At 37.9% G+C, this 26,285-nt stretch overlaps 1 protein-coding gene across 4 annotated transcripts in view; it reads right to left on the reverse strand.

The window, feature by feature from the left end:
• Nucleotides 1-26,285, reverse strand: part of LOC143025511 (ral GTPase-activating protein subunit alpha-2) — a 148,020-nt gene that overhangs the window by 96,870 nt on the left and 24,865 nt on the right. For all 4 annotated transcript variants that reach the window (XM_076185291.1, XM_076185289.1, XM_076185290.1 and 1 more), the window contains exons 4-10: nucleotides 26,036-26,273; nucleotides 25,733-25,871; nucleotides 20,131-20,269; nucleotides 8,672-8,761; nucleotides 5,320-5,494; nucleotides 2,750-2,926; nucleotides 6-166 (exon numbers count right to left, since the gene is read on the reverse strand). In XM_076185291.1, the coding sequence (XP_076041406.1) occupies nucleotides 6-166; nucleotides 2,750-2,926; nucleotides 5,320-5,494; nucleotides 8,672-8,761; nucleotides 20,131-20,269; nucleotides 25,733-25,871; nucleotides 26,036-26,273 (1,119 nt within the window). The remainder of the gene's footprint in view (nucleotides 1-5; nucleotides 167-2,749; nucleotides 2,927-5,319; nucleotides 5,495-8,671; nucleotides 8,762-20,130; nucleotides 20,270-25,732; nucleotides 25,872-26,035; nucleotides 26,274-26,285) is intronic.

Below are 26,285 nucleotides of genomic sequence, written 5' to 3' on the forward strand. Positions count from 1 at the left end.
CTAACCATGTTTTCTGTTCCATCCTTGTGTTCATAACCATATATCGATAAATATTCAGCACAAGCTTGCACAGCTCCACTTGCTCATCAAGGAGGCGTGGGTAATCTGGTGACACTTCTAGGAGAAATACATTAGCTGCACTTGTCACGAATACTTGAAGCACATTCTGAAACAACAATGCAAAGTTTCAGTTCCAAATTCATATTTCCTTCATTAATATTTGCTCATGGGATAAGAACATGCATAAACTGGAGCACGATAGGAAGAAAGATGGTGAAGAGCATATGCAAAGGTATGTAGCTGCAACCACAGGATGAGGAAGAAGTACTAATAAGTGAAGAGATAGGTAAACGTGTGGTAGAGTGGAAGGTTTCTTCAAGGTAAATGTGGATAGTGAAACTGGGAAGGGAGATGTGGGTTTTTGTAAGTGCATATGGGCCTGGTAGTGAGAAAAGTGTAGAGGAAAGGGAGGCTTTTTGGATAGATTTAAATGAGTGCATAGAGGGTTTAGGGAGAAATGTCATTGTAGTGGTATTGGGAGATCTCAATGCTAGGGTAAGAGATGAACCAATAGATGGAGTGGTTGGGAAGTGTGGAGTTCCAGGAAAAAATTGTAGTGGAGAGATGGTGATGTGTCTAGAGAGTTGATTATAGCAAATACAGTGTTTAGAAAGTCAAGCATAAGTACACATGGACTATATAGTGGTAACTAGGAGAAGAGTAGGAAGAGTTTTGGATGTATATGTTCTAAGGGGAGAGAGTTGGGGAATATCAGATAATTTTTTGGTGGAAGGTAAGTTGAAGTGGAAGATAGGTGGAGAAAGAGGAAAAGGACAGAAGGTAGGGAGGTGCTTAGAGTAAACTGCTTAAATGAGAAAGAAAAGGAGGGGTACAAGAAGCTGAGAGAAGAGTGGGAAAGAGTGAAGGATAGAGTAGAACTAGGATTGGATGAGGAATATTTCAAGGGGGAGTCACAAGGTGTGCAAAGATGGTGTGTGAGACAATGAGGACGGGTAGTGAGTAGTGGGATGATGGGGATGATGAAGCAAAGAAGGTTGTAGAAAAGAAGAAACAAGCATTCACAGATTGGTTATAAAATAGGACAAAAGAATCATAAAGGAGATGGCCAGCTGAAGTATGCTGTTTGTAACATTTTTTAAGGTAGTTACTATTTAGAAAAAAAAAAAAAAAAAAAAAAAAAAAAGCACGTAAATGAACAGACACGAAAATGTAATAATAAAACAAATACTGTACTGAGCGAGTTGCTATTCTTGTCCGAAACATTTTTAAAACTGTGCCAAAACTAAGTGAGGCAACTGTACATTGTAAAATAAATAAAACATATCAAAACATGAAACCACAGAAAATGGAAGTGCCCTAACACCATAGAAAACCTTAAGTGAGGGGTATACTGATTTATTTGATATTCTAACATAGAAAAATTATTGTAATATGGTTCTTTTCCTTGCTGAGTTATTAAAAAAAAAAAAAAAAAAAAAAAAAAAAAAAAGAAAATATCCATGTTTTTTTGGTCAGTTTTTTTTTTTTTTTTTTTTTAAATAAAAATAAAAAGTTGCATCTCAACTCCTGACACCCCCCCAACTACACTCCGAAACTCAAACTTGCTCCTCCCTTTCAACTTAGTTTCACTCAATGCCAACACATCCATCTTTCTTCTCACAAGCATACTGCCTATCTCTTCCCTTTTATTCTCATCTGTATCACATCCACACATTAAAATACCCAAACCTTAGGGCTCTGATTGGAAAACTCCTCCCTGTAATCTCTAATACAGGAGTTATACAGATATTTGATATAAATAGGATAAATAGACTTTCCTCTATTTTCAAGTACTTATGAGTGACAAATACTTGACTTGGCTAACCATCCCAATACTCTTTCATCAACCCTATCTCCCAACTCCCTTTCCACCCCTATTCTCCTTCTCACCTCCTCATTTCTCTATCCAGCCTAGTAACCCCTCAGGCACCTCATCTCAAACACATTCAAACACTTCCTCTCTTATCTTCCATGTTTCTGCCCAATCCAGTGCTGTTGACACAATCACTAATTCATACAATCTCCTCTTAGTATCCATTCCTAAATGTCTATTTCTCATTACACTTTTAAATCCACCAAGGCATTTACTTGCTTCTCTCAATCTACATTCTACCTCCACCTCCACTCCCTTTCCTGCTACATTTGCACACAAGTATCTAAAATTATCCATTTCTTCCAGTCTCTCTCTTAATACTCACTTCCAGTCTGCTGCTACTTTCTCCCTTTGTACAATTCATCACCTTACTTTTACCCATATTCATCTTCAACTTCCTTTATTTGCACACCTTACCAAACTGTCACTAACTTCCTCAATACCTCCCTCCTCTGATCCTGCTACAAGTGCAGTGTCATCAGTAAACAATAGTTGGCTTATCTCCCACTTTTCTCCATTCTTTTTAACCATCTCCAATTTCACACGTATAACACCATATTCATTGAGAAGAAACATCACAATGAACCATCCATATTAAATGAAAATACTCTACACTCTGGCACTAGCAATCACATAAGACACACATACATTTCTCATTAGAAACAAGTTCAGTGTTATTTATACTTCCATCACAATGTTATTTATACTTCCATCACCTCTCTTGTTCTTTCTAATGCACTGGCATTAGACCAAACATGATTTCAAGTGTTCAATTAAGTTTCTATAACAACCTTTATATCTTAAAATCAGGTTTACCTGAAGTCCAGCTCTTATGTGAATGTCCTTATGTACAGCACCCAAATATGAGTCATTCCTGAGTCGTCTGCTACTACTGCTGCTACTGTCTGACTCGGCACCACTTCCTGAGGTGTAGTCATCTCGTGGACTACTAGATTCCATGGGCTCTAACATAAAGGGTGGCATTTCAGGCACCTGTGTGATAATTACAATCAATTAAAACAATTCCAATTTTTGAGGTCCTGATGTGAAAAAGTGGAAAGATCCTCTGAACTCACTCACTCCAACTATCACATCACATCAACACAGCCCACCAAATGCAACATGATAATACCACCAAGAGCATTCTATTCATCCATCTACACCACACAACACCCCCATACAATAACATACACACAGACCAAACAATCTATTGGCCTAGGTCTCTCTTGTAAGAGACCCCACAGCTCCCAGGTAACCAGTAACATACTGGGTTGGGACAAATGTCACTCATGGAAGAAATATAGAACTGTGTTTGTTTTCTGGATAAGATTTGAGTGGGACAATTAAATTTAAATAGTTGGCATCTTCTGTGTGGTGGCAGCATCTAGGGTAAATTGCTTTTGTGGCTATGCCTATTCTGTATTGGTATTGTATTAAAATGAGATGGTAACCTCAATGCAGACATGTTAGTATGGTTCTTGCCATGAGAGGGATTTCTCTACTTGGCTGATGTATGCAGGAGTGTGGTGAAGTAGGAAGTTTGGTGGTAGGTCTTGGAGTGGTTGATTATATGGATGTGTATGTAATTCACCAAGGTCTTGGATCATGTGTTTAACATTAGATTAACAACTATTACCCTTCCAGATGAGAGCTCAAGAGCTCATATATGCCCAATCTATGGATAATGCTGTGACCTTACACACACACACACACAACTCCTTGCCCATGAGAGTTGGAATGCCAGCTTGCAGTACAGCAATGCTGAAATTATTTCAGCCCTGGATGGGAATCAAACTGTGACTACTGGTTTTGTGGTTGTGAAGGTACCAATTCACCATCAACATATGTGTTTTTCTATGGATGTGTTGCATAGAACTAATGGAGGGTTGTTGCAGATGTTTGACTAGTAAGCTGCTTTTTTTTATTATCATTATTATTAGTTTTATTATTACAGAGGAGGGATTAAGGAAGTTAGTGATGGAGTTTGGGAAGGTGTGCAAAAAAAGAAAAAAAAAAAAAAAAAAAAGAAATTAAAGATAAATGTGGGTAAAAGTGAGGTGGTGAGATGTACAAGGGGAGAGGATGGCAGCAAATTGGAAGTAAGTATTAAGGGAGAGAGGCTGGAGGAAGTGGATAGTTTTAGATCCTTGGGGACAAATGTGGCAGGAAATGGAGGAGTGGAGGTGGAGATGGAATGTAGATTGAGAGAAGCAAGTAAATGCCTCGGGGGATTAAAAAGTATAATGAGAAATAGACCTTTGGGAATGGATACTATGAGGAGATTGTATGAATTAGTGATTGTGCCGACAACACTGGATGGGGCAGAAACATGGAACATAAGAGAGGAAAAGAGAAAGAGTTTAAATGTGTACAAGATGAAATGTCTGAGTAGGGTAGGGGTTACTAGACTGGATAGAGTGAGAAACAAGGTGAGGAGGAGAGCGGGGGGGGAAAGGAGTTGGGAGATAGGATTGATAGAAAGAGTATTATGATGGTTTGGACACATGGAAAGAATGAGTGAAGAAAGATTAGTAAAAGAGGTGTGGAAGGTAGAGGTGGAAGGAGTGAATATGAGGGGGCGTCCTGGGATGAGACGGATGGATGGGGTGAAAGGGGCATTATAAAAGAGAGGAACGTCTGTTGAGGAAGGACGGGAGAGGACAGAAGATAGGGGTGAATGGAGAAGGGTTGTGTATGGATGATGCTGTGATGCATGAGGGGGAGTGGGTGGGGGATGGGGGGTGAGGAAGTATGTATGAGAAAAAATTTGATGCAGCCCGAAGGGATTTCTCCCCGTCTTCTCCTTTTCTGCATGAGGGGACGGAGAGGGGGGGGTCACCGAATTTATGAAGCGGCCTTGCTGTGGATGTGCTGTGTCTTGCGACACTGCTTCTGACCCAGGGCAGTGGACAGGATGCAGGGTTGACCCATCATCCAGGAGGTGCCAAGATAAGAGGGAGGGAGGAGGGTGGAGGGGAGTGGAATATGTAGGGAATGGAATGGGTGGGAATGGTTTCTATGCCTTTTTCTTTTTGGCTACCTTTGGTATATGTATGTAATACCAAATCATCAAATCATCATTCCATCCACTTCAGCTTTCACACTTTTTCTACTGTTTCCTTATTCACTCTTTCCATTTGCCCAAACCACTTCTGCACTCTTTTATCTCCTTATAAAAAAGTATAATCAAATTCAAAAACTTACACAAAATGGTATACTAAACAGCAGAATTGTAAACCAAGTGAGAACACAATTCAATCTATTTCTTTGGTCATCATCATGAATACTAAAAGAATCACAAATAATCATGACGTCCAAGATAGAAAGTAAAATAAATAAATAAATAAATAAATAAATAAATAAAATAAAATAAAATAGTAACCTACATTCATCTGAATCCAGTCCTTGTAGCAAACAATGACAGCCTTCATAGCCCCACAGTACCGGAAACTTAGACAAAGGGCTTGTCGAAACAACTCATGTACAAAGTTGATGTTGTCTCTTGCAGAAAATAAGATATCTCGCACCATGAGGCCATCTTCTCCTTGGGCATAGTCCTCACTATAAATAGATTAGTAAAAAAAAAGTTACCAAAGACATAAAAGTTGCAAAAACATTTTCTATAATTTCTACCATAAACTACCCTAAGCTTCACCATCCTCTCTTTCTTTTCATAAGGAAGTCCTTCATCCATTCTACCAGACTATATGTACATATATACATAAACCACAACATGTCACCTGACAGACATATCAGCAGGACTGTGGGAGAGACATATGGACTGCTGCAGAGGATTAAAGTGGCTTTTCACTTTATGGATGAAGAGATGATGAAAAAACTTGTCAAAACCCACACAGGGTGAAGGATATATCCAAGATATATATATATATATACATGCTCGTATATACACGAGGTCTCTAAAATGTATCCAACCTTAATTTTTCACAAGTAAACAAACGAAACAAGAGACATGGTTTGGTGCATGTATGTCAGCAACCCTAATGTGCATGTGTAAATGTTTTCCTACCAGCAGAAGCTCTCAAGTGATGGCAGATTACCAATGAGTGAGGACATGTAAGCTAGCCCCATCAGGTTTTCATTTTTGATAATGATGGAAAAAGTTGAACTACACTACTATATTAAAATATGTGTAAAGCTTGGAGATTCTGAGGTGGAAACACTCTGCAAGGTCTAACAGGCCTTTGGGGATGAAGCAATGTGCACCACACAGATAAAGGAGTGGCACAACCTCTTTAAAGACAGCTGCATATCAGTGGTGAGTGAAGCACACTCTGGTAGGCCCTAAACATCCTGAAATGAGTCATCATTAACCAATTGAGGACCCTGGTGATGCAGAATCATTGAATCACAATTAGAGAACTTGCATACGAGGTGTGCATCAGCACTGGATCTGTTCATTCCATTATGGAGGAGGATTTGTGTTTCAGGAGAATTTCAGCGAGATTCATACCAAAGCAGCTAAGAACTGAGCAGAAGCAACTCCATTTGGAGATCGCACAGGACATGCTCAAGACTATGAACAGTGATCTCAACTTCCTCAACACAATGATCACTGGTAATAGTCCTGGGTTGGGTATGACCCAGAAACCAAGTTACAGTTATCACAATGGAAGCATCCAAAAAGCAAGGCAGGTCTGCAGCAATGTCAAAGTCATGATGACTGTCATCATCAACTCCAATGATGGACTTCATCATGAGTACACACCACAGGGCAAAACTATCATGAAGGAGCATTACCAAGAGGTTCTGCATCACTTTTGTGACACTGTGCAACACAAATGGCTGGAACTGTGGGCAGCAGGCAATTGGCAGCTCCATTATGATAATGTGCCTGCCCATTCTTCATATTTGATACAAAGTTTCCTGGCCAAATACAACACATCTGTGCTTAATCAGGTCCCCTATTCTCCTGACATGGCTCCATGTGACTTCTGGCTTTTCCCCAAGATGAAAATGCCCCTGAAAGGAACCAGATTTCAGTCCAGAGAAGAAATCATACAGAATGCAATGGACCAGCTGCATGCCATCCTAAAAGAGGTGTTCCAGCACTGCTTCCAGCAGTGCAGTGGCAGGACCATTGGGGGAAATGTGTAGGTAAGTTTGTTGTATCTGGATACATGTATTTCTTATGAACAAAGGTTGGATACTTTCTGAACAGACCCCATATACATACACATATATGAGTACATATATACATACATATTTGGAAGGAGACAAATGTGAGTGTAGTAGTTTCAGAGGGATTAGTTTGTTGGGTGTAGTTGGGAAGGCTTATGGGAGGGTTTTAATTGAGAGGATTAGTAGAGGAACAGAGGGAGTAATTGGTGAGGAACTGTGTGGGTTTAGGAAAGATGGGGATTGTGTGGATTAGGTTTTTGTGATAAGGCATATGTGAGAAAGCTTTAGCAAAAGGTAAGGATATGTTTTGGGCTTTTATGGATTTGGAAAAGGCTTATGACAGGGTAGACAGGAAAGCACTGTGGGAGGTTTTGCAGATATATGGAGCTGGGGAAAGCTGTTAAGGTTGTGGCAGGGCAAATGGAGGGTGATTAAGGGAGTTAGTGACAGTTTGGGAAGGTATGCAATAGGAGAAAGTTGAAGGTAAATGTGGATTAAAGTAAGGTGATGAGATGTACAAGGGGAGAGGATGGCAGTGAGTTGGAAGTAAGTCTTTAAGGAGAGAGGCTGGAGGAAGTGGACAGCTTTAGGTATTTGAGGTCACATGTGGCAGGAAGGGAACAAGTGGAGGCTGAGGTAAATTGTAGATTGAGTGAAACAAGTAAATGCCTTGGGGGATTAAAAAGTGTCATGAGAAAAAGGTATCTGGGAATGGATGCAAAGAGGGGATTGTATGAAGGGGTGATTGTGCCTATAGCACTATATGAGGCAGAAACTTGAAATTTACGAGAGACAGAGGAAATGTTTGAATGTGTTTATGATGATATATCTAAGAAGTATGGTTGAGGTTACTAGGCTGGATAGAGTGAAAAACAAGGAGGTGAGGAGGGAAACAGGAGTGGAAAAGATGGCAAATAGGGCTGATGAAAGAGTATTGGGATGGTTTGGACACATGGAAAGAATGGATGAAGAAAGATTAGTAAAAGAGGTGTGGAAGGCAGAGGTGGATGAAGTGAACTTGAGGGGATGGCCGAGGATGTGATGGGTGAACGGGGCATTGAGCAAGAGAGGAATGTCTGTTGAGCAAGGAAGGGAGAGGGCAGGATTTAAGGATGAGTGGAGAGTGGCTGTATATGCATGATACTGTTATGCAAGGAAGGGAGAGGCAGGGGATGGTAGGGGATAGGGAGTGCTGATTTTTGTATTTTCTCATTTTGTGCACATCACTATACCTATGGCATATTTGATTTCCTTTAATATTTTTCATCATTCATGTAGTGAAAAGCCACTTCATCAACAGTCTCTGTCTCACCCTTATAATTGTGTGGCTGAATCAAACAATACATCCACATAAATAAATACATAAGATCCAATCAACCACCCCTCCCATTTGAGCTGCTTAGGTAGAAAACAAAGCAGTGAGGCATAGCTCTTCTGTAATAATAATAATAAAAAATAAATAAAAAAATCCTACTCAATGTAATAATCTGAAGTAACAGGAACAACCATGTGGAGCATTCACTTTTTCTTTTGAAATAATAATAATAATAATAATAATAATAATAATAAGTTAAATAAATAAATAAATAAAAATCCTACTTGACATAAAAAGCTGATGTAACGGAATCTTGGTCACTGGCACTGCCTTCTGGAGCATCTCCATGTCCTGACCTCCTCCCATCATCATCCCTGTAAAGCAAGAAATTGTTTATAATTTCATCCCAATAATATCAATCTAGACATACTCAAATATAGTATACACTTCTTTATGAAGATGACAAATATTTTACAAACATAAATGTTCCAGAAAATAAATATAATAGCAACATACTAAACTCAATTTTAATGACTGGAAACCCACAGTCCCATAGTAACCAGCAATGATTCTCCCATAGATCTCACTATAGAAAGACACATTGCACTTTTCTGTCATATACTGGTATATACATACATAAACATATATTTATATGTGTGTGTGTATATATATATATATATATATATATATATATATATATGTATATATACAGGTAGTCGTCGACTTACGACTGATCGACTTTACGACCACGAGATGCAATAATATCTAACATTTAATAGAGTAATAGAATTGCAATGTTATGCCTGGCAGTGCAGTACATTACTCCGCACGCTGCGAGACGCGAGTACAATAGTTTTGGCAGGCTGCCGGCAGCGTCAGCATCCCAGCCAGCTAAATATTCTTTCATTTTGTTTGTTTGAAGTAAAATGTTTCCTAATTTTGCATTGCATTTTGTATTTTTGTATGTTTTGCAATTAATAAAATATAACAAACTTTTTATGCCTAAGCTAGTTTGTTGTCGATTACAATATGTTCGGTACAGTACTTAAACGAAAAGAATGTGTTTTGTTGAAATAAAAAGAATCCTAATGTTGCCTTACATTTTGTATTTTTATGTTTTGCAATTAATAAAATGTATCAGTATTTTTTTATGCCTAGTCTGTTGTCGATGACAAAATGTTCGGTACAGCATTTTGTATTTTTATGTTTTGCGATTAATAAAATGTAACAGTAAACTTTGTTTATGCCTAGTCTGTTGTCGATAACAATATTTTCGGTACAGTACGTAAACGAAAAGAATGTGTTTCGAAATATTTTTTTTCCTAATTTTGCTTTACAATGATTTTAATGTAATCAACAAAAAAGGATTTGTAGGTCAAAGATGACAGGACTTTATTCAGTATGCGTAGGCCTAGGCTACGTTTCCTAACGAAAATGATAAAAAGTTAATGAATACTAAACAACGTAGCTCAAAGATAATAAGATTTTATTCAGTATGCATACGTTTCCTAAAGAAAGTCTGATGGTAAAATAATACAAAGGTTAACAAATACAGTATTAAATATCATAGGTCAAAGATGATAGGATTTTATTCAATATGCTTAGGCCTAGGCTACGTTTCCCAAAGAAAATCAGATGAAATTATAAAAAGGTTAAAAATACTATACAACATAGTTCAAAGATGCTAAGATTATTTCAGTATGCTAAATATACAATATATATATATATATATATATATTATATAAAGGGTAATATATACTGTACAGATGCTCCTCAACTTACGTTTTAGTTATGTTCCGAACGGCCGAACGTAAGTTGAAAATGAACGTAAGTTGTTACTGTACGTTCTAGTAATGTATGACCGTTCATACTGTACTATACATCCGTAAATTCTATTACCGTATCTTATAAAACACCCCTAAATCATTAATTATACACATAACATTGTAAAATACAGTAAACGTCCTCTTATCCGAACTCCAAGGGCGATTAGAAATGTTCAATTAACCGAAATATTCGGTTAATCCTACTTTGTATGTTTCATTCCCATAGAGTTGTATGCGGTAATGTCAGCTGCAATATTCGTACCTGTAAACTTAACATACACATGGAAATGCTTATAATAGTTCATAAACATATTCTATAGAGTATAAACAGCCGATCAGGTGTAAACATGGAGTGTGCTGCCACCGTGTGAGCACTTAGTGAAGCTTGCGGGTGGCGCGGGGGTGGCGGAAGAGGCGGCGCGGTGTTTGAATGTTCGGTTGAGATCCAAATACGTTCAGTTGAAGCGATGGCTACCGTATTGAGAAAATGTTCGGTTAATGCGATTAATTGGTTAAAACGCGTTCAGATAAGCGTGAGTTTACTGTAACATTAATTTCAAATAAATTAAATTCAAGCAACATAAATTGAGTGGTGGAGGAGGAGGCAAGGCACGTTCAGTTTGTCGTTTGTGCCATGTAAACAATGGACCCAGCGTCATGCGTAAGTATCGTTTGAACTACGAAGAGCGCTAAACTAAACTAAACTAAACTAAAAAAAAAAAAAAAAAAAAAAAAAAAAATTAGTCAGTTCAAACGTAAAATCGAAAAAACGTAAAACGAATGAACGTAAGTAGAGGAGCGTCTGTATATATATACATAGACCGACTTGCGTCCAGATCGACTTACGACCTGTCTGTCGGAACCGAACTCAGTCGTAAGTCGACGACTACCTGTATAACCACACAGTCATTGTAGTCTTTGTACAACATTTTTTTTTTCTCCAATAGTGGAATCTACTACTCATCTTACCGTGTTAGAACATTGAACTATCTTGCATATATATATATATATATATATATATATACAGGTAAACGTCGACTTACGATGGCCGCGACTTACGATTGTTCGACTTTACGATGACGACGACGATATGATAATTTAACCCCTTCCATACGGTGCCGCACACGTAGGCGTCATGAGGAGCAAGTGGATTCGCGATATCGGCGTCTTGATTATATTTATTGTAGTCGCCCCTGTGTTTTTACATTCTCTCAAATGATTCATTCTCTGTGGTTTTCAAAATTCGCGGGTGAAAGAGAGAACGATCGATATAAGCGGTGACTATATTTTATGATGCGAGTATTATTACGTCACGTCGTACGGCTGGCATTGGCTGCTGCCCGCGAGATTTAAGTACCGTACTGAAAATACATACTATAGTGTTTGAATATGGTAAAAAGGATAAAAATAATTAAATAAACTACTGTACATGTTTAATAGGCTATATTCAGTATCTCTGGTGGTTAATATACAGGTAGGCTAGGTACAGTGACCACGGAACAGAGTGGGGATCGACTTACGATGAGATCGTCTTACGATGGCTCTATCAAAACCTAATGCCATCGTAAGTCGACGTTTACCTGTATATGTATATTATATATATATTTATATATATATATATATATGTATATATGTGTATGTATATGTATGTGTATATGTATATGTATATGTATATATATATATATATATATATATATATATATATGTAAGCGTGTAGTAGATTCAGAGGGATCAGTCTGTTGATTGTATTTGGGAAAACTTAAGGGAGGGTTTTGATTGTGAAGATTAGGAGAGGAACATAAGGAATGCAGTTAGCACGGACTGTTTTGTCAACTTTTCAAGTACAGGTACTCCTCGTTTAACGACCTACTCGGAGTAACAACGGGCTTTATGACATTCGTTTAACGTAAATCTCCCGAAGTTACGACGTCGTGTACGATAATTAAGTTGGCTGAGGCAAATTTGTATGATGTTATAAATGAACTTGTACGGTGGATATTAGCTGTGAGGTAAAGTGTTCTGAAGCTTAGGTCTACATTACCATCCTGCAAGCTGGAAAAACTACCCGGGGTACAGTGTATACTGGTAGTGGTAAATTTTTAGTTTCGACCAAGGGCGCAATATAGCAATAGAAAATTAATTATTAATTTTGTAAATTATAATGTATCAACGTAATATGCAATTTTGTGAGCGGAAAAAAAAGGTGCTAAAACAAATTTCGTAAGTAACAAAGTCATGTCGGACGAATGGTACACCATGTTTGTTATGATAGATGCCGATGTCGATGAAATGAAAGGATGATAAATCCGTCTAACCTAAACTAAACTAACCTAACCTGTGTTTGATGAATCATTACCTGCAAATTAAATGTCATCCGGCTCGTCCTCGTGAGAGACGTTGGCAGATGACAAGATGGCGTCCCGATCCTATGCTACCGACTTCGTTCATTAGCATATTTTCTTGTAGCATGGTATTTTTTACTTTCATTTCCGCCCACAAAATTGCATATTACGTTGATACATTTTAATTTACAAAATTAATAATTAAATTTCTATTGCTATATTGCGTCCATGGTCGAAACTAAATAAATACCCCGGTATTCAATATGGAATGTCAGCATATGCGGATTTGGTCATATACGGTAATTTTAGGAACCTAACCACCGTAAATAAACAGTAAATAAAGCTTTAATGTTCTGTATAAAAGAGGGATAATACACGAAAATAAAGATACATGTATTGCTGGACAGTGTACATACAGTACATGTACGTATATGTATACACTTTTGCTTAACAACCAATTCGGTTAACGACGGCACGCTGGTCCCAATTGTCGTCATTAAACGAGGAGTACCTGTACACATAATGGTTCACGTTTTTGGGATCCACGTGATATCTTGTTCACAAAAACTGTGTAGGAGAAAATGACTGACTGGCAACCTTCAGCCATTCACCCATGCAATGGCCACATGAGACAAAGCCAGTCAGTGTGTGACTGTCCTTCGGTGGAAGAGTTTTTTTTTTTTTTTTTTTTTTTGTGTCACAGTTTCTTCATTTTTCCTCACAGTGTTCACTGACTTTTGGGGTGTGCCCTGCCCTTTGCATTATACCTGGAAATTGCACATTGTGAAGGTGATTGAACTACACAAAGTGGGAAAGAATAATCAAGTCCATCTATTTTTATGACTTTTTCATAAATTCTAGCTATTGTACTTGTAAGGGAGACTGCTCTATAGTTTCTTGGGTCTTTCTTGTCTCCCCCCTTTATAGATTGGCATGATATTGGCATTTTTCCAGTCTTGTGTGTGTGTGTGTATTTACCTAGTTGTACCTTATAGGAAGGGGAGCTACGCTCATGGTGTCCCGTCTTTGTACCTTGCAGTGTCTAGTTTGTTCTTAAATTTATGTATAGTTTTTGCACACACTCTTGTTTCATCCAGTTTTTTCCAGACATCCTCCACTCTGTGTGGAAAGCTAATTTTTTTCTTAGGTCTCTTCTATAACTCTCCTTTTTGAGTTTCTTTTCATGTCCCACTTGTAATTCTCTTAACCCAATTTAGTAAGTCTTCTCTATCAAGGACTTCCATGCTTTTCATGATTCTATAGATCATTAGCAAGACCCTCTTTCTCTTCTTTGTTCCAGAATCTGTAATTTCAGTTATGACAATCTCTCCTCATTTGACAGTTTTAAAAGTACTGGGGCTATCTTTGTAGTTACTCTCTGGATTCTTTCAATTTTCTTTATATTCTTTTTGGTAGTGGGTGACCATAGTGTCGCAGCATACTCCAGTCTAGGCATTATCAGTGTGACTATTATTTTCTTCACCATTTCTTCACCCAAGTTGGTAAGAGCCAACTTTATTGATCTTACCAAGTTGTAGGATTCTCCGACAATTCTGTTTATCTGTTTATCAGGAGACAAGTCATTTGTGATGATTACTCCCAGGTCTTTTTCAGATCCCACTTTCTTTACTCCTTTGTACCTGATATTCTTTTTTTACTTTTTCCAAATTCCAATATGATGCATTTCTTGATGTTGAAGTCCACTTCCCACTTTTGACTCCATTTCCAAACCTTCAGATTTCTCTGCAGCAATTCACAATCCTTTTCAGTATTCACTTTCCTTAGCAATTCTATGTCATCTGCAAAGAAACTCATGTAACATTCCACATTTTCATCCATGTCATTCACATAATAGCAAACATTATTGGAACTCCACTAATCACCTCTTCCCACAATGAACTCTTTTCTCTGAGCACTACCCTCATTTTCCTTCCATGCAAGACATCCTCCATCCACTTCAATAGTTTACCTTGTATCCCTCTTATGGTTTCCATTTTCTTAATAATTTTTTATGTAGTACTTCGTCGAAGGCTTTTTTTTAAGTCTAGGAAAGCACAATCAGCCAATCCATCCCTTTTTTTGTATTACCTATATCTATTAGTCTTGAGTAGAAACAAATCAAATTTGTGGCATATGATCTTCCTTGTCTAAATCCAAATTGTCCCAGGTTTAGTATATTGTTTTCTTCCAGATGTTTTATCCATCTGTTCTTAACTTTTTTCACAAATTTGGCTACAGTGCTAGTAAGGGAAACCAGTCTATAATTTGTAGGGTCTTCCTTGTTTCCTCTGTTTATATATTGGTACAATATTGGCATTTTTCAGTCTTTTGGTATTTTTCCTTCTTAGTGAGCAACTTATTATATATTTTGTCCATGTGATTTCCTGATGTCAAGGTTCGTTAAATGATCCATTCTTTCTTTTTGTGTTATTTCCCTCAGGGGGGGGAAGATCCCACTTCACGCCCTTCATCCCAATGCTGTACATTTTCTCTAGTGAAAACAGACTTGAAGTGATTTCTCATGACTTCAGCCATTTCTAAATCTTCTCTGTATTCTATATTTCCATGATGTAGTTTCACCATTTCCGGCTTATTTTTGAGTTTATCTTTCATATATCTATAGAATAGCTTGGGTTGGTCTTTACATTTTTCTATTATGTCTTTTTCATAGTTTCTTTTTTCCTTTCTATGCACTTTTACATATTCATTTCTATGGTTGATATATATTTGCCACTTTCCAGATTTTTAAACTTTTTTTTTTATCTTTTCCAAGCTTTAGCTCTTTTATCTTTTGCCTCACTGCACCTTCTGTTAAACCAGCACTTAATATATACCTTTTCCTGTTTCTGTCTTGGTGTGTATTTATCCACTTCATTATAAATTTCCATCAAAACCATCCATTTTTCTTTCACTTGTGCCTCTTCATTGTAGAATTTTCCCAACTTGCATTTTGAAAAAAAAATTCCAAAGTTCCCTAGTCTGTTTTATTATACATTAGTCTTCCTTTTCTGTATTTCTCATTTCTCTCCATATATACTGTATTTCCTCTTTTAGTTCAGACTCTATTAATATGTGATCACTCTCCCCAAGTGGTGTCTTGTATTCAATTTTATCCACAATTTCAGGTTATGATGTAAATATTAAATCTAGTCTCGACGGTTCTTCATTATTTCTATATCTGGTATTTTCTTTTACCCATTGTGCTATTGTATGTTCTATAGTCATGTCAAGCTAATACTTTTCTCCATGGATCCTCTCCACCTTTCACTGTCATCTCTTCCCAACTGATTTCTTTGCAGTTATAGTCTCCCATAATTACCAGGTTTCCTCCATTCTTCAGCATCTCATTTAATGAATGCCCTGTATCTTCTAACATTTTAGAATACTCACTATCTTTTCAAGACCCCATTTTTGGGGGCACATAAATCACCACAAAATTTCTACTTTTCCTGTCATTATCTTCAACTTTCATCATGATCATTTCCATACTGTTTTTATCACCTGTAACCTTGACTACATTAAAGTTTTTCTTAGCCAAAAACATGATTCCACCCTATTTCTTGTTTCTATTTTTAATCCAGTGATTACATGATCCATGTCCAACACTATTTGGTGGTAGTGGACCCCTTAATTTCATCTCCATAATTCTCATAATGTCTCATTTTTCTTCTGACAGGTAATCATTTAGTTCATTTAATCATGAGATAAATCCATCTATGTTAACTGAATAGAATCGCCAATGACAATAATGTCAATCAAATAATTCCAACAGCTGTCCCTGGACTCAAACCCAGGACTTGCATGGTGGCAGGTCTGTGCTTCTACCGACTATGCTACTGAAACTACAACCACTCCTCGTTTAACGACGACAATTGGGACCAGCGCGCCGTCGTTAACCGAATTGGTCGTTAAGCGGAAGTGTACAGGTAAACGTCGACTTACGATGGCCGCGACTTACGATTGTTCGACTTTACGATGACGACGACGACGACGACGATATGATAATTTAACCCCTTCCATACGGTGCCGCACACGTAGGCGTCATGAGGAGCAAGTGGATTCGCGACGCTGCCATATCGGCGTCTTGATTATATTTATTGTAGTCGCCCCTGTGTTTTTACATTCTCTCAAATGCGCCCTGAATCTCATTCTCTGTGGTTTTCAAAATTCGCAGGTGAAAGAGAGAACGATCGATATAAGCGGTGACTATATTTTATGATGCGAGTATTATTACGTCACGTCGTACGGCTGGCATTGGCTGCTGCCCGCGAGATTTAAGTTCCGTACTGAAAATACATATTATAGTGTTTGAATATGGTAAAAAGGATAAAAATAATTAAATAAACTACTGTACATGTTTAATAGGCTATATTCAGTATCTCTGGTGGTTAATATACAGGTAGGCTAGGTACAGTGACCACGGAACAGAGTGGGGATCGACTTACGATGAGATCGTCTTACGATGGCTCTATCGAAACCTAATGCCATCGTAAGTCGACGTTTACCTGTATACATATACGTACATGTACTGTATGTACAATGTCCAGCAATACATGTATCTTTATTTTCGTGTATTTCCCTCTTTTATACAGTACATTAAAGCTTTATTTATGGTGGTTATGTTCCCGAAATTACCGTATATGACCAAATCCGCGTATGCTGACATTCCATATTGAATACCGGGGTATTTTTTTAGTTTCGACCATGGGCGCAATATAGCAATAGAAAATTAATTATTAATTTTGTAAATTAAAATGTATCAACGTAATATGCAATTTTGTGGGCGGAAATGAAAGTAAAAAATACCATGCTACAAGAAAATATGCTAATGAACGAAGTCGGTAGCATAGGATCGGGACGCCATCTTGTCGTCTGCCAACGTCTCTCACGAGGACGAGCCGGATGACATTTAATTTGCAGGTAATGATCTATCAAACACAGGTTAGGTTAGTTTAGTTTAGGTTAGGCGAATTTATCATCCTTTCATTTCCTCGGCATCGGCATCTATCATAACAAACATGGTGTACCATTCGTCCGACATGACTTTGTTACTTACGAAATTTGTTTTAGCACCTTTTTTTTATTTCCGCTCACAAAATTGCATATTACGTTGATACATTATAATTTACAAAATTAATAATTAATTTTCTATTGCTATATTGCGCCCTTGGTCGAAACTAAAAATTTACCACTACCGGTATATACTGTACCCCAGGTAGTTTTTCCAGCTTGCAGGATGGTAATGTAGACCTAAGCTTCAGAACACTTTACCTCACAGCTAATATCCACCGTACAAGTTCATTTATAACATCATACAAATTTGCCTCAGCCAACTTAATTATCGTACACGACGTCGTAACTTCGGGAGATTTACGTTAAACGAATATTGGTCTGTCATAAAGCCCGTCATTACTCCGAGTTGTCGTTAACCGAGTAGGTCGTTAAACGAGGAGTGCCTGTATAAGATTCTTCAACTTCGGGGTTAATCTAACTCCCGCAGGAATTGAGTCAACTGCTAACTGCCGTCCTGATCTCTATTTTATGAAGAACCAAGCCCACTTGTAGCCAGTGGATAAGCTGGTACATATCCTTGATAGACTTTTGTCGTTCTAGTCTCAGTAGCATAGTTGATAGAAGTACAGACCTGCCACCGTGCAAGTCCTGGGTTCAAGTCCGGGGACAACTGTCGGAATCCATCTATGTTAGTATAAGCCAGTTTCAATTTTTTTCCTTCTCCATCTCGTTTTCTGTTCCTTTCATTTCCCTTACCTGGATATACTATTTTCTCAGCCTCATGTCTAACACTCTCCAATAGAACTCTTGTTTTATCTCTGTTCTTTTTGCATTTTTTCTTTAGCTTCACCTCTTAGTATCTTCTCTTTTTCTCTTTCCTCAACATCTATTTCTCTTTTTATCCATATAATTTGGTAGTGTTCACTCTGCTAACTTTCCTGATTTTGATCATATGTTTTCCGCTACCATTATCTTAATTTTTCTTTAGAGGTCAATTCCTTTCTTTAGTCCTTTAGTGTATTCTCCCATTCTTTTTTAGGATAGTTCTCACTATTTCTTTCTCTTCCTTTTCTCTCAAGTATCTAACCAGACCTGTTTTTCCTTTAGTTCATATACTATAATACACTTTTTCTTATCCACTGTATTCTTAACCCAATTTGCTTTTTCTTTGATTATTTGAATAATTGTGTCTTTTGCATTCTCCTGCATTTGTTGTTGTACTGTTTCTTTAACCACTTCCATACGGTGATGCCTACGTAGGCGTCATGAGGAGCAAGTGGGTACGCGACGATGCCGACGTCTGCGTCTTGTTTATATTTATTGTAGTCGTACCTATGTAACCTCCATTCTCTCTAAACTGGCTTCATCATATTTTCTATGGTTATCAAAATTCACGGGTGAAAGAACGAACGATTGAGCACTGACTTTATTTTTTATAATGAGATTATTATGACGCAACATCGCACGTCGGGCAGCTAATGCTGCCAGACGTGCGATGTGCCCCGGAGTGAAGGGGTTAAAAGCTATCCTTCCAGTTTCTTGGATTTCCATTCTTTTCCTAAATTATCTTAAATCATTTCAGACATTGCCTATATTTTATCATTTACCTCTTTTTTTAAAGTCACACTATTGGTGATATCTTTGTTTTTCATCATTTCATTTTCACATTTTACCTCAGTTCTTTTCTTTAAATCACTTAGCTCATTATCTATTTCAGCATTCTTTTTCTTTAAATCACACACCTCTTTGTTTACTTTGATGTATTCCTTTCTTAGATTCATAATCTCTTTCTTTTGATCTATGATTTTTTTATCCCATGAACTCTTGTTAAAACTCATCTCTTTTTCTATGTCTATGATTCTACTCAAGTTTTTTCTCTCGTACCTACCAAATCCAGAAAAAGGTTCATCATCACTTATTTTTTGGAACTGCCTTGGAGATTCAAGACTGCTGTTTACATTAAGCTTTGGTTTTGTGCTGTTAAAGGACTCTGTGCTTGTGTCAGCATTCAGCTCAATCTCACCGCCATTTTTCCTTGCTCCACCCTGATTCCCCTTCTATTTTTGTTCGGTAGACACTAATAACACTGCACCATACCATCTCGGACCACAAGCATTCCCCTTCCCACTCAATACAACCCAGGCCTCCTGCTCTCCTTGCACTATTGAGAAATTTCATCTTTTGGATGCAGCCTACTGGAGCACTTGTTGACAGTTCGACTGTGTGTGTGCATGTGTATGCAATCAATCAATTAATCGTTGCCTCAAGTTTCACTATGTGGAGGAGGAGGAGGAGGAGGGGGGAAGAAGAGAAAATGGTTGAGAAGGGAGAGAATGAGAGGAAATGGAGGAAAAGGAATAAGAGGATGAGGTGGAAAAGGTGTACTCCAGAAGTGCTAGGCTGTTAATCATCCATTCTTGCCCTGAAATTCATTCACAAATTCCTTGCAAAATGGCACAATTGGGTGATGTATCCTAGTGGCAGCCAAAACAAAAGGCTCAATAATCTTTCCCTTTGATATAGAAAATGAAACAAATAATAATTATTTATGGTGTGACTTACCCTGGTATATTTGATGATGACTGCCCATCCACACGTCGTTGGGCTGAGGCCATGACAAATTTACAAACCCACTCAATGACTGCAACCTGGCATGTTCCATACATGCTAACCCCAGGACTTGTGCGCAATTCTGGTAATTCTGGAAATCAAAAGTTATTAAAAAAAAATTTAGCATTAAATCTAACCAGTCATCTTACATATCAAAATATGCATGACCCGTGAACATCTATATACTGTAGCAAAAGTTACATGTTCATGAAAAAGTCTTTCAGATAGATTAATTCAACATTGATTTAAAAGAGAATTTTTCACAAAATATTTTCCTGCCATGAATGTTATAATATATCTTGAAGGACTCACTGAGCTTATTGTTATTTCTTGCAACTTATTCTAAATACAGAGGAATCTCAATTCACAAAATAAATGTGTTCCAAAAATATATGTTGTGAACCAAATATTCATGAACTGAAATTTAATTTCTCATAGGTAGACATTATTTGAGGAAGGTAGTAAAACAGAGGGGATAGTAGAGGGAGGAAGTGATAGGCATTCTCCTTGAAGTGGAGTCTCCAGTCATAAAAAAGAACGCTGTATTATTCTTGGAGCTAAAATGAAATGGGAGTAAATGGGTGTGGGATGGGTGGAAGGTGGGTATATGCCTTGACTGGCTATCCCCCTTATAAGGGAGGTAGGCAAGTCAAATGGAATGTACCCACTCCCACACATTCCACCACCCTTTCCTTCCTTTCATCTTAGCTCCTCGTGGATGAAGGGTCATCCCTGTATCCCACCCACTACTCTGGATCAGAAACAATGCAGTAAGACACAGTACATCCACAGCAAGGTCACTTCACTTAATCAGCGACTCCCCATCTCTGTCCCCTCATACAGAAAAAGAGAAGACAGGGAGAAAATATAATTCACACATAACCACTCCTTACCCCACCCCATCTCCTGCCTCCTATCATCCATGCATTACTGTATCATCATTATAGTGCCATTCTTCACTCATCTCTATCTCTTGCCTTCTCCCTTCCTTACTCAAACAAAAAATAATGTAAATTCAATTAATTTGTTCTGCACCCCACAAAAATATGTATTAATAATATGTATTCTGTTCTCAATTTGTTTTGTATGCAGAAAACAATAGGAAATTTATATAAAAGTGAAATACATACATATACCAAGGGCTTTTTCCCCCTTACAAGGGAGGTAGCCAAAAAACAAAGGCATAAAAATCATTCCCACCCATTCCATCCCCAATACACTCCACTCCCCTCCACCCTCTACCCTCCCTCTTATCTTGGCACCTCCTGGATGATGGGTCATCCCTGTAACTTGTCCACTGCCCTGGGTCAGTAGCAGTGTCACAAGACACAGCACATCCACAGCAAGGCTGCTTCATTAAATCTGTGATCTTTCATCTATCCTATCTTCCAACTCCCTTTCCACTCCTGTTCTCCTCCTCACCTCCTCATTTCTCACTCTATCCAGCCTAGTAACCCCTATCATACTTCTCAGACACCTCATCTCAAACACATTCAAACTCCTTCTCTCTTCCTCTCTTATGTTCCATGTTTCTGCCCCATACAATGCTGTTGGCACAATCACTCTTTCATACAATCTCCTCTTAGCATCCATTCCCAAATGTCTATTTCTCATTACACTTTTTAATCCACCAAGGCATTTACTCGCTTCTCTCAATCTACATTCTACCTCCACCTCCACTCCACCCTTTCCTGCCACATTCGCATCCAAATATCTAAAACTTCCTCCAACTGCTCTCCCTTAATGCTCACTTCCAGTCTCCTGCCACTTTCATCCCTTGTACATCTCATCACCTTACTTTTACCCACATTTATCTTCAACTTTCTTCTTTCACACACTCTCCTAAACTCTGTCAATCCCTCCTCTGATCCTGCTACAAGCACAGTGTTGTCCACAAACAATAGCTGGCTCACCTCCCACTTTTCTCCATTTTCTTTAACCATCTCCAATCACTAACCCACCACCCTTGCCTTTACCTCTCGCACCACCCCATCCATGTATAAGTTGAACAGCCTGGGTAACATAACACATCCCTGATGACGTCCCACCTTTACCTCCAACCACTCACTCTCTCCATTTCTAATCCTGACACATGCTCTACTACTCTCGTACAAACTCCTAACAGCTCCTAAAAGCTTTCCTCCTATCCCATATATCTGCAAAACCTCCCAGAGACCTTACTGTCTACCCTGTCATAAGCCTTTTCCAGATCCATAAAAACCCAAAAAACATCCTTACCTTTTCCTAGAGCTTTCTCACATATCTGTCTTACCACAAAAATCTGATCTACGTACCCTCTACCTGTCCTAAATCCACACTGTTCCTCACCAATTAATCCCTCTGTTCCTCTCCTAATCCTCTCAATCAAGATCCTCCCATAAGCCTACCCAACTACACTCAACAAGCTAATCCACCTGAAACTACTACACTCACACTTGTCCCCTTTTCCCTTGTAAAATGGAACTATACAGGCACTCCTCCAGTCCTCTGGCACTCTACCCTCTCTCCAGCAAACATTAAATAACCTCACCAGCCAGTCCACCATCACTGTACCTCCTTTTTTTAGACATTCTGCATGGCATCCATCCAAACCAGGTGCCTTACCTGCTCTCATCATCTTAACAACTGCCTTCACTTCATCCTTCCTTATTTCTCCTCCATTTGCCTCATTCATCACGGTCATTTTCTTAGCATTTCCCACTGCAACAATCTTTCCCTCCCTATCCTCCTTCACATTTAGCAACTCCCTAAAATACTCTGTCCATCTTCCTCTTACTGCCGTCTCTTTCATTATCATCTCACCATCTCCACCTTTTACCTTTTCTTCTCTACATGATTTGCCTCTTCCTCTCTTAATTTCTTTCCAAAACATCTTTTTATTACTTCAAAAAATTTCTGTCATACTCTTACCCCATTTCACATCTGCTCTCCTCTTTGCCTCCTTTACCTTTTGCTTTACTTCTCTTCTCTTTTCTTTGTACCTCTCATATGACTCCCTCGTCCTGTTTTGTAACCAATCTGTGAAAGCTCGCTTCTTCTCTTCTACAACCTTCTTCATTTACTCATCCCACCACTCACTACCCTTCCTTCTATTTCCTCCCGTCCTTCTTGTTCCACACACCATCTTTGCACACTTTGTGACTCCCTCCTTGAACCATTCCTATTCTTCCTCCACTCCTAGTTCTACTATATCCTTCACTCCCTCCCACTCCTCTCTCAGCTTCTTGTACTCCTTCTCCTTTTCATTCAGAATTCACTTTTTCCTCCTACATCTATCCTCCACTCTCAACTTATCTTCCACCAAAAAATGATCTGATATTCCCCCACTCTCTCCCCTTAGCACATGTACATCCTTAACTCTTTCTATTATACCATCTACCATTACATAGTCCATTGATGCTCTATCTACCACCCTTCCATCCACCACCCTCTCCCATGTGTACTTATGCTTGACTTTCTTCCAAAACACTATATTTGCTATCAACTCTCTAGATACATCTCTACCACAAACTCTCCACTACGATTCTTTCCTGGAACTCCACACTTTCCAACCACTCTGTCAATTGGTTCATTTCCTACCCTAGCATTAAGGTCTCCCAATACTACAAAGGATTACAAAGGCGGAGCATGTTTTGATCCATATCTAGGTCGGTTGCGAAAAAAAAAAATCATAATAAAATAATAAATAAAAACTATAACAATGTAAATAACAATAAAATACATAAATAAATGCATAGGTATAGTTAAATAATAAACAAACAGGTAAATAGTAAATAATAATAAATTGACATATAACTAATGATAAATGAAAATCAGACAGACAAATGATAACAAAACAAAAACTAATAATATTAGACAAATTATAATCATTACAGCATCTTACTTAGGTGTTTATCTAAATGATTCTTAAAGCTTCGAACTGAACTACATTGCACTACCTGTGCAGGAAGTGTATTCCATTCATTAACTACACAGTTGGCAAAGTTGTTTCTACCTACTTCCAAATTGAATCTATTTCTGGACAGTTTGAGACCATTGTTTCTTGTCTGATTTTTATTCAATGTGAAAATGTTGTCACTTTTGATGTTGTCAATTCCCTTTAAAATCTTAAAGACCTGAAGTCACCTCTGAGTCTACGCTTTTTTAGGGAAAACAGATTCATGTGTTTTAGTCGATTTTCGTATTATTTATTTTTGATATTTGGAATCAGCTTTGTGGCTCGCCGTTGTATTTTTTCCAGTCTGTCAATGTCTTTAATGAGATTCGGTGACCATACGGAAACAGCATATTCCAAATGTGGATGAACTAACGATTTATATAGCTTGTTAATGAGTGATGGACTTTTGAAATCAAAAGATCGTGCAATCAGTCACAGAATCTTATTTGCTTTCTCAGAGGCTGAAATACACTGCTTGGATGATTTGAGGTCGTTACTAATAATTATGCCGAGATCTTTTTCACTATCCACTTTTGTTAACGAATTTCCAAATAACTTGTAATCGAACTTACTGTTATTTTTACCTATGTGCATTACCTTGCATTTACTTGTGTTAAATTTCATTAGCCACTTTTCAGACCATTGCTGTAATTGATCTAAATCTTCTTGAATATCTAATTGGTTTGAGTGATCATTTGCCACTCTGCACAGTTTTGTATCATCAGCAAATTTGGAAACAGTAGATTTTAGTCCATGGTCTATATCATTTATATATACTATGAATAGAAGTGGCCCAATAACGGAACCCTGAGGAACTCCACTTGCAACACTTTTCCATCCAGAAGTTTTTCCATTTAAAACAACTCTCTGTTTTCGACCATTTAACCAATTACTAGTCCAACCTAATAGGCTACCACTTATTCCATGCAAAGCTAATTTAGTAAGTAGTCTTTCGTGTGGGACGGTATCATAATTGGAGATAACTGTGTTGTAGAATTCGAGTAAGTTAGTCACGCAAGAACGTTTCCGTCTGAAACCATACTGGCTATCATTTATCAAGCTGTTACTTTCTAAATGATGTTCGATAGCATCTCTGATGATCTTTTTTTTTGTTTATCTTTTTCTGTTACTGGCTAACAGGAGAAAAAGGAGAAGGCAGAGGAAGAGGACAAGGATGATGATGATGAGAAGGAGGAGGATGGACAGGAGAAGAAGAGAAGTTGAAAATGGGAAAAGGTCATGCTGATAGGCCCTGGGTCCATAAACTGAGCACTTATCCCAAGTCCAGACAGAGGTATGGGTGCTGACAGGTTTTGAAGAGGGGGATGGTTCTTTTTGTTAGTATTTATCACTTGTCCCACAATTTCATAAATTACAGTCAATGAATGGAATAAACTTCCTGCAAAGGTTAATGAGTAGTAGTTCAGTCCACAGGTCTAGGCTTCAATTGCAAAACACCTAAGCAATAAGCTGCAATGTATGCAAATGTTTCTTTTGTTCACTCATTTATCTGCTTATTTTTGCTGCATAATGGGCCAAAAAGGTCTCCTGTAGGCATACTCTGTTGTTGTAATCCATTGTATATTGTAAAAAGAGCTATGAGGATAACATTCTTACCTAAATTTGGCTTGTACAATGAATTTGAAGAACTGAAGTTAGGAAATATAAATGGAAGATATGCTGTTCTGAAGCTTGAGAAGAGAAAGGCAAACGACTTTGGGTGCTGTGCTTTGTCTCGCCATTCTACACGGCGAACCTAAAATGAAGCCAAATTCAATACTTATATTACATCAATTGTTTATATACATTGATTATGTAACTAAAGATTGTTTCTGTTGATAAATAATAAATTTAGAATTTTTATTTACAATTTATTATTATTATTTTTAATTTATTAACTCCTAAGTAAATTTTCCTTACCTGTGTGACCATGAAGTCCAACAGTGATCTTAAGAGATATGAGGTCAAATCGTCTGGGGTCTTTTCAGCACTTGATGGAGGAAGAATTGGTGAAGCTTCAACATAAGAAATTCCTAGTTGACCAAAGTCAGAGGCACCCATGGGAGCAACAGGAAATCCAGGAATTAGAGAAGCAAACATTCGGTCCATTTCTGCTGTTTTGCCCTCCCCAACAATGAGGTACCAGAGCACAAATAGCCTGAAAAAGAAT

Source organism: Oratosquilla oratoria, chromosome 5 (assembly GCF_046742065.1).
Source record: "Oratosquilla oratoria isolate Oo_2021 chromosome 5, ASM4674206v1, whole genome shotgun sequence".
Lineage (NCBI taxonomy): Eukaryota > Metazoa > Arthropoda > Malacostraca > Stomatopoda > Squillidae > Oratosquilla > Oratosquilla oratoria.